Below are 14,240 nucleotides of genomic sequence, written 5' to 3'. Positions count from 1 at the left end.
AAATAATTGCTGTTTTTGACTCGTGTTTCAGGCCATGCTCGATATATGACATACTGTATCAGTTCAAGATAAGGTACATATATGGAAACAGTTTCCGTTTATGGAAACAGTTTCCGTTTCGAGAAACAGTTTCTGTATTTGGAAACAGTTTCCAAATACGAATACCGATTTTTTTGTTTTCCATGTTATAGTTTCTCGACCAACAGAAACACATTATATGGAACGGGGGTATACTTCAGGGGTTTTTTAACTATTGAAATTTTTATTCAATTTACCCCTGTCTTAAAGCCATTTTACCCCACCGAAAGGTTTTCTTGTTGCCAGCCATGGAAATCAGATTCAATCAAAATGGCGGACAAGAAAGGCCACGCTGAAAGTTCAGGTTAGTTATGTCGAAATATTTCTAAAAGAAAAACAAAAATGATGAAGTACCATGTATATGTGTTTTAAGTAAGAAAAGAAGAAGTCACCTGAAGTTACCACAACACAAGAGAAAGAAGTTGAAGCTGCTACTGGTGAATCTACAATAAGAAGTGCAGAGGAAAAGGGTAAGAGCGATGAACTAGTCAGTGTCTTGAGCCTGTCTCTTTCCTGAGCAAGTGAAATAGCTTGCTCAGGAAAGATCTAAAAAGTATGAGTCAGATAGGCGAGCCAGGACAAAGGGGTAAGCTGGCGTTTGAAGAATCATGAAACAAATTGGGGATGCAAAATTGGGAGGATATGACGAGGGGATTGATATAATAAATTCAGTGATTAGATCTGTGACACCTAGCCTGACCTCAGAAATGTTTTAGAGTCAACTCAAAGTCTGAAAAGACTAGAATCCTTTATAGAAGCCCATTTTGATGAGCATAATACTACTGAGCTCAGTAGCAAGTTGACTAACATGGCACAACTGACGAATCTGCATAAAATTTTGTTATAAGATGTATAGAAATGCGCCAAAAGGTTCTGTTTGCATCTCGTAGGTCTGAAAAACCGTATGATCTAGCTCTTGTTGGTAAATTGTTTTATCGCACTCTGGAAAATGATTATCTAGCACTTCACTTTTAAATGAACTTAGACCTTTGTTAAGAACAGGTACAGCAGATGAGAATTTAATTGAGGCTGTTGCTAAGGCTGCAAAACCTAGAAAAGGAGAGAAATTCTATTCAAGAAAGTTCCGGACAAAAGGCGTGCAAAAGTTAACAAGGTAGAAGTGACTGACCAAGAAGTTGTTGCTGCAATGGCGTCTCTGGCAGTGTCTGTGCAAAAGTTACAAAAGGAAATTGAGAAATTAAATAGTGAAAACCCCAGACCGAAAAGATTTAGCAGACAGGGTGGGAGAATGTGTGGTATTTTTTAGGAGAGCAATAGTAAACAATGCAAACACTCCTTGAAGTGTGGTTTAGGAGAGCATTATGCGAGACAATGTAATGCACAAGATGACCCAAAACTGATGGGGAGAAGATGATTGGGCAACCCATCCCTTCCACTCTTGAAGACAAAGCCCATATAAAACAAAAACTAAAGTTATGTAAATATTGTACAAAAAAACCTGTAAATAGACGTTTTACAGATTATAAAGCTGACTTTCATTGTTCTAATCATTGTCAGAAGCTAGACAAAGCCCAAGAAAAAAGAAAAGGAAGTGATGTAGATGATTGATGAGGTGACAAAACAGCTAGCTGCAATGATATTACTTGTCTAATGACAGTCGGTCTACTATATTTAGAGGTTGCAATTCTATAAATATTTTTTAAGAAAGCAAAAGCGCCCCTTTTGTAGGAAATTCCTAAAACCATTGACCGTAAAGAGAACCAGAAAAATACAACTGCCACAGAACACAACACAAAACAACAAATATGGCAGCAATTCAAAATGAATAAGTAAGTAAACATTAGATAAATAAAAGTGATCATAACGTGAATATCATGAAATGGATAAATTTTACAGTGCAAAAGAACCTGTAAATAATAGTTGTATGGATTGTAAAGCGCGTTTTATTGCTCCAAACATTTCTAAAAGCTAGATTGGCCAAATAATAAAGCATTGTGTGATTTGATACAGATATTGCAAAGTCAGAAAACAAGGGAAATTGATTCAAATACCTTATTACACGAAAATAAGTAGTCATCTTAATAAAGCGGGAGTAATTATGATACATGAAATTAACGCGAATTTATAAACTTTGGTATTTAAGTTTGTGGTAAATAACGCGAATTTAAAAAAGCAAATATTTAAACAGCATTATAAAACGCGAATTTTCAGCTTTAAAAAATTCCTTTTCTCAAAATTAGATGAATTTAAAGCAAAGAAAAAACAACAGCAATTAGGTATGCATAGGCAATCTTTTTATATATATAAAATATCATAAAGTAAAGGGGTTTAAACTAATCTAATTTTGGTTTCGTTGGCGACATTTGTTGATTTGTTAACACTCCATCTCTCTGTTTTATGTTTTGTTGTCACATTTTTGTAGATCAAAAAGAAGTTCTCGAAATCATATACTAAAACATACAATTATTTAAAAATAAAATGCGTTAAAACATATAGATGTTTTCTTAACGCGAACCATTATTTAACGGAGGAGAAATCTATGTAGGTATGGAATTAACAAATTCGCGTTAATTAGTTGACTAGTTATTTTTGTGTAATAAGATATGTTACTTTCAACTGTCACTACAGTCAAAAAGCAAGCTCGATATGTAGACTTAGTGGGTGAGAAGTGTGTAGTGAAATGTGTGTTGAATGAGAGAGAGGAGGGTGCTGTTTCATACAGGTGCACAAGTATCTTTGGGAGACCAACACAGTTTAGGACAAATTTCACCTGACACAGAAATATCAGACATCCTTGATGATAAAGACTCCTAAGAGTGCAACAGGGAAACAGCAACTACATACCATAAATGTGACGGTTTTAGGGAAAACAGTAACAACCTATAATATCGGTAATAATACTGCATTGATACTACCCATAAAATTACCGATAAAAAGTATTGATAACTGTATAATTTACCGATATTTTCTAGATTAGTATCAATACCTTTTGTTCATTTTACCGATATTACCAATACAACTCCATTCCCATTACCGATACATTGTACCATTACCAATTACCGATACCGTATTACCAATACCACCGATAGTAACGATACCAATTATCGATAAACTTTTACTTTTAATATTAATAACACCACCTATAAATTTTAACATAATCACATTTTTATCATCTTCTTAAGAAACATGTTTGAATCATTCCAGGCTGTTTCACGCTCGGTATTTTGTTTGCGCATGTACAACTTTATTCCCGCTATTTAAAAATTCAGGCAATAAATGGCGGAAAATCCGTTAAAAGTCACCTAAAGTGTGTATAAGAATTTTGCTTACACTTTATAAGCAACACTGGCTAGGCCATGTCTTAGCTTTTAAGTTTTCCAAACTGAGACACTTGCAATTTTTATTTTAGACGTAACTTTTCTTCAAAGCTTATTGTTGCAAATCAATTTTGTTAACAAATATGCGCTGGAAACGAGGTTGATTATTTTAATTCGGCCTCCGTAATACTTCGTCCACATGACTGACGCTGGCAGACCAGGAGCGTTCGAGACAAGATGGTTACATAAGACAGCGTGGCAAGTAATTTGTTTAATATGTAAGGTTACTTTTTTGTCTTTTATATTATTTTTGGAAGAGCAGTTTAAATTTTCTCTTTTATTAAAATATAACAAATTGTTCAATTCAAAAAAGTCATCTACAACTAAGATGAAAAGGAAAAACAGGTTTCTTTCACCTCTGAACACCTCTGAAAACATTTGGTTTATCTACAGAAAATTTTCTTAATTTCAGTTATCGCAAATGTTCGACTTCGCAAAACTTTATCCAGAATAGTTTGCACAACGTGTATTGTTCTCAAAGCAAAATCAAACAACTACTTTACAAAAAATTTTTTTAATATTGTTGTCAAACTGACCAATCAGATAATATTGATGTTGTTTAATGACGCGGCTAACCCAAGTAAGTAACACTGGCCGAACAAATTGTAGCTATATACGTAGTAATATCTCCAATTTAATCTAAATGTCAGACTAAATTTGCTATTTAAATTTGATATGACCAAGTAAAGATAAAAAAAGCCTATAAGTTTAAAGTTTGGAAACCATAAAAAATATTGTTTTTGACCTGTGGTAGAGCTGGAGGATTTAAAATTTGTGGATTGTAGTAGTTATGTGTGATCTTTTTCTTTTTTGGCACCCAAACAAACCCGTCACGTTCACGACCCCCATTTTTCATCCGGGCCTTAAAACTTCTATTGTTTTCGGGGCCTGGTTGGGTTTTGCAGTATGTTCGGAACTCTTTCCATGTAAACTTGCTACCTGTAAAAAAATACATGACTAATTCAATCAATTCTTCAGTGCAAAAATACAAATTACTTCGTTTGTAAATTATATATTTACCTCTTTCTCTTTCACTTGACTCTGATCTCTTTATTTTACCTGATGTTTCATTGTTTTTCTCATTGTCTTCTAAAAAGAAGGTTTCGCAGACTTGCTAGGGATAGATAAAAAAGAATAAATAATCCTTTTTTTGCTGTTTTGGTAATTTTCCATTTTGTTTATCTTACCTACACATTTTACATTTTTGTTTACACATTTCTTATTTTAAAGTCAACCTCATTACAATTTTCTGAAAAACAAGAGATTGTGCCAAACTAGGGCAATAAATTTTTGAAGGAATACAAGAAAAGCAAATTTTTAAGCAAAAAAGTACCTTTTTCCAAACTTAAAGTAGTGGAACTACTTCCTCTTTCCTCTTTGCATCCACGTGTGTCTAAAATAAAATTTTACCATATCATTTTATACAAAGTAACACAAAAAAATCCTAAAGATAGTATATGATTTACCTTTGCCTTTCTTTTCTATATCCATATGAACTGACATTTTAATTAGGTAACCTAAGGTGAAAAAGTACAATTTGTACACCGTAGACAAACATTTGTTTAAAATTTAAATAACACACACAAAAATCACATTGCACACTGTAAAAATCACTGAAGAAAATATCAGCAATTCAGCGTGTAACAATGAACCCTGGAAAAATTACTGCATAAAAAACAGTAATTCGTGTGTTAAATAACATTGCACACTGGAAAAAATTACTGCAGAAAATAACAGTAATTCAGTGTGGTAAATAGAAATATACATAAAAGTGTAAATGTATTATGTATGTCTTGGTGCAACAGCATCTTCAGTGCCTTCTGCGCGAAAGGGTCTTATTTCATCAAACAAATATTTTTGACTAGCTGCTAAGCCAACTGGGGTGATTATTGTAGGCATTTCTTTTTGGAAAGTTGTAATCTTTTTCAGTATATTTACTTTTACAGGGTCTGAAGTTAAACCTACGTAGCAATAGACAATGCCTGGTTTAGTGTGGTTAACTCGAAAATGATGATAGCTAGTGATGTTAGAAATTTTAATGAAATATTTGAACACCATGGCCACCCAGTAAAATGTTGGTACCAGAACAGTGCCATCATGTTTTGCAACCAGTTTAGCACTGTTGCAAGATGCGGAATCGTCACAGTATTTAGCAACATCATATAAAGTCCAAAGAGGCGTGACTGATGTTCTCTTCTTAAATGCACCAAAACACTTGTCACAATTGCATTTGGTGTGACCCACTATCATAAACGAGTATTCTATTTCGTGATACAAACCTGTCAGTGTTCTCCAAACAAGGTACCATAAAAAGTAATTATTCTTGTTCTGGCCTAAAATGGAAATAATTTAAACAGGAAATATGCCATCACATTGTAAGGCTCCAAAAAACCTTTCCTGCAAAATTTTTATTACATGATTTGAAGGCCCAAGTTTCTTATTTTTTACTGATTTTGAGGCTAAATGTCTCTTAACAGTTTCTTAAAGTTCAAATCCACTGTAATATTTTTCTGTAATAGTTTATTGTCTGGAGGAGCTTGAGAAACTTGGCTTGAGAGTCAAGCCAAGTTTCTTTTTCAAATTTTGAGGTTCAGGTTTCTTTTAAGCGTGTTTCTTATAAAAGAAATGGTATAAAACACTAATTTACTTATGTTAGTTTAGACTCATCAGTACAATTATCAGCATGACAGTTGGCTTTTGTTTAACCCATACCATGATCAGCAAAAATGTTGTGAACAAAAGAAATAGTTGAATTTGCACCCTTTCCTGTGCTTACTATTTCATCAATAAGGTACGCTGTTTGTACATTAATGCCATCATTACACACTCCAAATATATTGCATTTTCTTGGTGTTTTGAAATATATTGGACAAGGCTGAAAAGGATCCTGTGGGTAATGTAGCTGTTGTGCATAGTCCCATGTGTAATGAGCTGTTCCATTAAACGAACATGGCTTATTTAATGCATTAGGGTCACATTGTGGATACTTTTTTAAATCTTCCACTGCCTGACTGTAGCTTACATATGGAATAACAGATTTTAAACTACTTTCTCTGTAGTAGTGCCATATATTTTTTTTGGTATCTGATGATGGAATTAATGACATTGATTCATCCCTGTAACCTGGTATCCGACCAGGCAATAGAACAGCATTCTCTTCTGCATAATTTTTAATAAACCTTTTTACATGGCAATTTGTTTCGTATGTATGGGCATTAGATGGGAGCCTTTTGTTATTACCGCATTTTCTTAGTTTTGCACCCTCCTCGTCAAAATGTTTGCATAAACAAGCAAAAGTTCGCAAGGATATATCGGGTAAGAAAAGGAAAGTCTTTGTGCAAATTTTACACCCATACGTAAAGAAATTTATATGTCCTGAACTTGTAGATAAAAATTTGGGTAGCCTAGAAATTTGTAAAAAATTTAATACAAAAATGTCTTTTTCTTTCCCTCATAAGTCAGCCACAGAATTTCTAGAAAACTCTACTTCCTCTGTAGTGAAAAGCCTAATACAATTAGTACTAGCACTTCCCAGGTTACACCCGCACCCCTTTGCTAAAAATTCACTTATTGTACTTAAAAATATGCAATCAAACTGGTATGGAGCCGAAGTGCTTCCGAATATGTTTTACGGAAAATCAGAAAGCGGTACGGCTTTCGGAATCATCAGGCTAATATTAACATTTATTAGTAACGGAAAAAAGATTATGTATATATATTTACTATGCATTCTAGGCTGGATGGACACGAAAGTGTTTGCAGATCGGTTTTGATTATTTGCCGATAAAGTTAAGGAGAGGCCCCTTTTACTTTTATTTGATGGGCACATGATGCATATTTCAATACCGGTGATTCAAAGAGCTTTGGAGGACAATATTATCACTGTAAAGTTTCCTCCTCACGTTACAGATGTTCTGCAACCACTTGATGTAGCGTGCTTCGGGCCTCTTAAGCGTTGTTGGGAAACGTTGCTTCAAGAGCTAACAAGTTTAGTGCTAAATGAAATTTAACAAAAGGAGATTTCGTAAACCAGCGACGGTATGAAACCGGAAAATGTCACCAGCAGAATTGCTTCCACAGGTAAAAAGTCTTAGTTCACACGTTTGAGGTCATAAAAAAAAGTTTTATAAGTTAAATTTAAATAACTTTTAGGTATTTATCCACTGGATCGGGAAGAATATCCCAAACATCGCCTTAATGCATTAAAGTTAGCAGCATATGAGAAATAAAAGTTGTCAGGACAAGAATTGAATTGGGATAAATTTCCTGCAGAGTAAGTAATCTACAAATTGATAGTCTCATACAAGGGGCAGTATTTTCTTGGACTGTCTTCTTTCACATAAACAATTTAATGACATCCAAGGGAAAATTATTTTAGATGCTTTAGTTATGGACCAGATGTAGCCCTTTCTCCACGTATTGGTAACCAATCGTTGGATGTCATCACTACTTCAACCACTAATCAGGGAGCTACAACATACACGGCTAATCCGGAATCTGCTTCTTCCTCGTCCACTCTATTTGCCACCCCTACAAACGAGAAAGAGAATGCGTTGGTTGAATTGCTGGGCCCGTATCCATACAACGCTCCCGAAGGGTATAAATGGGTTCCCAATGGGTTGGAAGTTGGATCCTGTTGTTGTTAACACAACTTTCGAAACGTTATGCTTTGAAAAATTAAAAACGTATGGAGGGAACAAGCGTACAACAACAAGATCCAAACTAGATTTTCGAGCAAAGGTAGCACCTTGTTTCGTAAGTTTTTTATTAACTGTGCTAAAACAGGTTGTTTTTCAAGAGGAGTTGCTTGTGGAACTAAATGAAAAGGCTAAGAAAAAGAAGGAAGTAGAAAGACGAAAAAAAAAAGATCTGGCAAAGAAGCAAAAAGTGGAAAGTGAATAGGAGGAAAGTAAAGAAGGTAGCGAGAGATTTGATGGTGAGAGTGAGAGCGGAGATAGTGAGTTGGGTGACGACGAAGAAGAAGAAGAGAGATGGTAACAGAAAAAAGTCCACCTGCCCTTCCGTTAGTAAACACCTTTAGTTTTAGGGCCAATGAAAGCTTTAGAAAGTTTTTAAAAATTAATCGTTGCAAGTGTCTAACTGATGTTCGTTTATCTTTTCTTTAGATTCGCATAGTGTTCTTAAATGTTGCTGGGAGTTAATAACTTGCCAAACTCTGAGGAGTCAATTGTTGGCAAATACTTTGCCTGCTTATTTTCGACCAAAAAGAACAAGCCAACTCTGTGTGTTGGTAAAGCTATTACGCGTTTTATGTCTGACGAATCCGACGCTAACAACTCGTATTGTGTGGCAATCCAAATCAATTGCTTTCAGCAAAAACTTGGCGTTACTGATTTGATTTCTACGAATATGAACCACCAAACAAGGACATTAATATATTTCCTGCAAAGGACATTATTGCCGGTCCACTGAGAACCGTGTATAAAGACAATAGACGTTGGGAGGTAGTGGATTACTTAACGGTTGTTAGAAAGGCATACGAGAGTATGAAGAGAACATTTTGAACAATGCAGCAAGGCACAATAAAAAACTCAATCTGTTAAGTTTCAGGGTTAAATTATAGAGGTTTTGTTCCTCCAAAGTTACTGCCAAAAAGACAGTTAAACTTCCTTTTTGCAGGATACACAATATCAGTGAAAAAAACACACACACACACACACACACACAAACATTGCATAATACCAACCTTGACACCAAACAGTTTCTCCCCAAAGCCTCAATCAAAGGGTGTCAGGATTCCAGGCGTGGCACCTCTAATCCGAGGTCCACTAAGTGGTCATCAGGAGGCCCTGAAATCCTTTTCTGTCATGAAATGCTCTTTAATCCTTGCAATCTATTGACATTTAAAGCAAGGGTTGACTGGGGTAATAAGTGGGGTCGTCACATCCGAAGACAAGACTTGTAGGAACCTGTAAAAAGAGAACTAAGCAAGTCAAACCCCTAGGCGACGTTTTTATATACAATTTTGTTTTTATTTTTTTAAATTTTTTTACTTTTATTTTATTTTTTACACTCATCCCGGAGGAGAGGAGTGTATTGGTTTCGGCTTGTGCGACCAAAAGTGACATGCGATCTGACAGAATATCGTAACTTATCCGCTTCCCCGCGCCATAATTCTTCTTTTTTTCCGCGACCCTATTTCCCGCTTCTTATTATGTTATGCGTGTCTTAACCCGTATTTTGCAGACCACAGACCAGTCGTTTATGCATCGCTACCGCTGAAGTTGAAGCATGCGCACTGCCCGCTGAGAATTGAAGCACTCTTAGCTGTGTTTTCACATTTCTACGAAATTCTTTTAAAAAATAGTAGCGGAATATAAATGAAGTATCGCTGGAATATTTATCTTGCTTTCATGCATTCTGCTATCTTGCTAGACTTACTGACCTACTGTTGTTGTACCAAGTGTGCCTAGTGTGTTGTTGTTCTGCAAAGTCTGCCTCCACTCACTGAAATTTAAAACTGCTAGATCGAGAAGACTTTTAATACCTGGGGAAGCTACTTTAGGTACCAAGGTACGTCGTGCTGAATATTATTCATCATTCCATTGACTTAGTGTATTAATTTATTTCATGTAACTAGCTAATTATGTTTTTCTGCCATGTTTTTACGACATCTTCTTTCTTGCACAAACTTATAGTATTATTGTGCGGGGATATTGAATCTAATCTATGTCCGGCTTACCATATTAAATCAGTTAATGGGTCATTTAATCAAGGCGACAAAAAGTTTGGTGAAACTGCTGGTATTCAGTGTATGTGCAATGCTCTTCTAGCTATATCTTGGTCCCAACTCAAAAGAATTTCTGTTTGGAAATCATTTGATTTAGATAACATCTTAGAACATGGCGGTGCCAATTTTAAGCAGCAAAATTTTAACAGACCCATGACATGTTATGAGTTACCAACATCTATCAATATTGATCGTTTTCAAATTGCTATAAGTCTCCTGAGTAGTACGTCAGCTCTTTTGGGTGATGAACATTACTTCTTAGCTCATGGACAAATGAATTCAGAAACAGTTGGTACTGGTTTAATATTTACCACAAGTGGTTACAGTGTTGCTATCATATGGGATAAAAATTACATTTATCTGTTTGACTCTCATAGCAGGGATGAAAGTGGTCAGATTTGTCAGAATGGCTTTTCTGTTCTTTTGATGTTTAGGAATTTTACAAATGTACAAAAGTACATTAAAGATTTGTATCTGAATAAAATGGAAAATTCTGTTGAAACGCAGTTTGAAATGCAGTATGTACAAGTTGTAGTGAGTGAGACTGTAGCACAATCAATTAATGTTAGTATAGCCAAATCCCGTAAAACTGCTCAAAAACGATAATATGTCAGGAAAACAACGTTATTTGTCAAAGACTCACATGAACCTCAATCAAAAAAGAAATGTGGCTGGTACAAGGACGAAGCAATGGCTGAGGAAATAGAAAGGCTTAAAAGTGCTGTCAAAGAGGGACCAGTGTTTATTTGTGTTGTATGTCATCGTTGCCATTACAGAAGATCTGTTGTTTTTTTTCTCTTCCGAAAAGTATCCTATTGATCTGCAACTCCACACTGTCTTAAGTAATGATGGAATGTCCTATATTTGTAAATCATGTCATAAAAAGTTAATGAAATCTCAAACCCCTTCACAAGCTGTCTGGAACAAATTAGAACTATATGATTTACCAGATGATTTAAAAAATTTAAAGAGGCTAGAAAGAACTATTGTTGCGAGAAGAATATTATTTAAAAAAATAGCAATTATGCCTAAAGGTCAATCTCCTAAACTGAAAAGTAGCGCTTGTAATGTTCCAATTGATTGCCAAAATGTTACTACTACATTGGCACACGGTGCCGATAGCAATGGCATATTAATAATAAAATTGGAACGGAAATTATCTTTTCGTGGGCATGTATATTTTGAACCTGTTAATCCACAGGGTGTGAAAGCAGCTCTGCTTTATTTGAAACAGCACAATCCCCTGTATGCAGATATAGTGATTGATGAAAGTCAAATTCCTGTATCTCTTACAAGCCTGAATAAACCTGAAGAAACAGAACATTTATCAAGTGACTCGCATAGAACCAGCATTGACCTTGAAGACATTGAAAACCCTTTAGACTTGCATAGGCTTGTCTCCAATGAAACTATGATGTTATCTAATGTACCTCAAGCAGAGAATTTTAGCATAGCACCAGGCGAAGGTGAGATACCACTTTTAATGTTACAGGATCTATACTGTGAAGAATTAGCACACCCTCATCTATTCCTAACAGGGAAATTTGGTTACAAGGCTGAACGTGATATTAAACTGAGTCCAGTAAAGTATTTTAACCAACGTCTCTTGAATTATACACAAAAGTTTGCGGAGGACTCTGATTATATATTTTATGCATTATCTACCATCCAGCAACTCAATCTGAACAGCCAAATTAATATTGCCATGAAAAAAGTTTCAACTGATTCTCTTACAGCAGGAATGTTGACAAGAAATTTTTCAGAGGCTGTGAAGTCTTTTATTGCGGAAGATAAAGGCTTTCAATTCATGAGTACTGTGAAAGGAACACCAGCCTATTGGAAGCAATTTCTTTCAGAGGTTCTATCTATGGTAAAGCAGCTTGGTCTCCCAACTTTCTTTATGACTTTAAGTTGTGTTGATTTGAGGTGGAATGAACTAATATCAATAATTGCCAAACTGAATTGTGAAAATCTGTCTGATGAGGAAACCATCAATATGACCTTTGTACTTTGAACGATGCCGGTTTTTAAATTTAAACCCTGTTCTACTAGCTCGCCATTTCCAATACCGTGTTGAATATTTTTTCAAGAAATCATTGTAGATGGACCTCTTGGCAAAGTTACCTAACATGCTATTCGTGTTGAATTCCAGATTCGTGGTAGTCCACACATCCATTCTTTTTTGTGGGTTCTGAATGCACCAACCTTGACCACGCAGAACGTTGATGAATATATTAGATTTGTTGATGCAATTATCAAGGCAAAAGTTCCAGAACGAGAACAGAATTTAGAATTTAATTTAGTAACCTCTTATCAGGTACATTCTCACTCAAAATCGTGCAGAAAATATAAAAATGAAAGTTGTCGATACCAGTTTGGTCGTTTTTTCTCTGAAAAGACTATTGGTTCTCTGCCACTTTGTGAGAACTTAAACCCTGCTGAACGTAGCATAATTTTCGAAAAACGAGAGGCAATATTGAATAAGGTCAAGGCTCATATTGATTGTAATTTAAATCCAAGGCAGAGAAATATTCTATATTCAGATAAAAAGAACTTTGAGCAGGTGCCTACTATAACAGACATCTTGAATGAACTTAATATTACTGAAAATGAATATTATCATGCACTAGGTATTTCCAGTGATAATGATTTCCAGCTTCACTTGAGACGACCACCAAATTCTTGTTTTGTAAACAATTATTTTGAAGAAGGCTTACTAGCATGGGAATCTAATATTGATATTCAGCCAATGTTTAATCATTATAAAGCTGTCACATACATGTGTGCCTACTTCTCCAAATGTGAGGATGAGACATCAAAAGCAATGAAACAAGCTGCAAAAGAGGCTTTCTGTTCGGATAGACATATGTTGAACAGATGAGATCAATAGCACGCATTTTCACAACAAAGAGGCAGTGCTCAATTCAAGAAGCTGTTTACTAATTAATGCCTGAACTTTGGCTCAGACGAACATTTCCTAAAGTTGTATCTGCAAATACAAATTTACCTGAAAAGCGATATAGAATATGCCTGAGTGAAGAGAAGATTGAAGAACTGCCTGAAGATAGCTCTGATGTATTTCAAAGGAATATGCTTGATCGTTATGTTGATAGACCTGATTTGAACTTTGATAAGGGGAAATATGCTGTTTTAGATCAATTTTGTGATGCAAATTCTCTTGCTAATTACTATTTAGCTGGTAAATTCGATGATAACAATGATTGCCAACCTACTATACTTCTTGAAAATGATTTGGAAAATAACCATAACATAAGTACCTATCCCTCACCAATACCTTTGATGAGAACAAATGAAAAACTTAAATGGCGTAAAGTGAAGTCAGTATTAAGATTTCATGTGCCAAACAAGCACAAACGCACTGATCAATATGCACACCATTTACTTTTATTGTATTATCCATTCCGAAAAGAAGGTCATCTGATGTCTATGAATGGGAGCTATGTGGAAAAACTTAATGAACCCGGTGTTTTAACTTTAGTTAATAAAAACAAACATGTCTTTTAGCCATTCAGTGATTTAGTTGATGCTGCGTTAATGAACCTACACACCAATGTTGTTTCAAACCAAGATTCCTTTGCTGCCCAGGAAAACGATGAAGTCTTGGACCAAATAACAGAACAGACTGACAGTCTATCAGAAAATGAGGATATAGCTGATGGTGCTGTAGATTTTAACTCTGAGGTTCCTGTCCCAAGCTCTGCCCCTGTTTTCATAAATGACCAAGAATTGAATACCATGATATTGTCACTAAATTTTAAACAGAAGTAGATTTTTGATGTGCTTTATGATTGGGCCCGTAGACATATAAAAAACTAATCAGCATTAAAAAAAGTCAAAATCGAACCATTGTATGTATTCTTGACTGGTGCAGGTGGCTGGGGAAAATCACATCTGATTAAAACTATGTGCCATGCATTGTCAAAAGTGCTTTTATACAGATCAAGAGAATTAAATAGACCAAAAGTATTGCTTGACGCACCTACTAGTGTTGCTGCGATTAATATCAACGTCACTACTATTCACACAGCTTTGGGAATACCTGTGGGCTATTT

At 35.2% G+C, this 14,240-nt stretch overlaps 2 protein-coding genes across 3 annotated transcripts in view; both read right to left on the bottom strand.

Annotated features, from left to right (window-relative positions):
- LOC130647687 (uncharacterized) overlaps positions 1–14,240 on the bottom strand; it is a 79,550-nt gene that overhangs the window by 56,372 nt on the left and 8,938 nt on the right. The window lies entirely within an intron of this gene.
- Positions 1,379–4,963, bottom strand: LOC130647688 (uncharacterized). 2 transcript variants are annotated; one of them, XM_057453631.1, is made up of 4 exons: positions 4,883–4,963; positions 4,750–4,809; positions 4,437–4,505; positions 1,379–4,355 (listed from the first exon to the last, which is right to left on the bottom strand). In XM_057453631.1, exons 1-4 carry the CDS (start codon positions 4,917–4,919, stop codon positions 4,117–4,119), a joined length of 405 nt encoding a protein of 134 aa, XP_057309614.1. In that variant the 5' UTR covers positions 4,920–4,963; the 3' UTR covers positions 1,379–4,116. The 2 variants fall into 2 exon arrangements, with proteins under 2 accessions (XP_057309614.1, XP_057309613.1); XM_057453630.1 differs by having other exon boundaries at positions 1,379–4,505.

The sequence above is a fragment of the Hydractinia symbiolongicarpus genome, chromosome 6 (genome assembly GCF_029227915.1).
Source record: "Hydractinia symbiolongicarpus strain clone_291-10 chromosome 6, HSymV2.1, whole genome shotgun sequence".
In the NCBI taxonomy this organism is placed as follows: Eukaryota; Metazoa; Cnidaria; class Hydrozoa; order Anthoathecata; family Hydractiniidae; genus Hydractinia; species Hydractinia symbiolongicarpus.
The sequence above is the reverse complement of the archived record's forward strand: the minus strand, read 5'-3'. Positions and strand labels throughout refer to the sequence as shown.

Bases quoted from the DNA above. Each gene is read 5' to 3' on its own strand.
- LOC130647688 (XM_057453630.1), bottom strand. From the start codon at position 4,919: ATGTCAGTTCATATGGATATAGAAAAGAAAGGCAAAG. The intron at 4,810-4,882 runs GTAAATCATATA...ATTTTATTTTAG, and splicing joins TATAGAAAAGAAAGGCAAAG to ACACACGTGGATGCAAAGAG. The intron at 4,506-4,749 runs GTACTTTTTTGC...CCTTCTTTTTAG, and splicing joins TACTTTAAGTTTGGAAAAAG to AAGACAATGAGAAAAACAAT.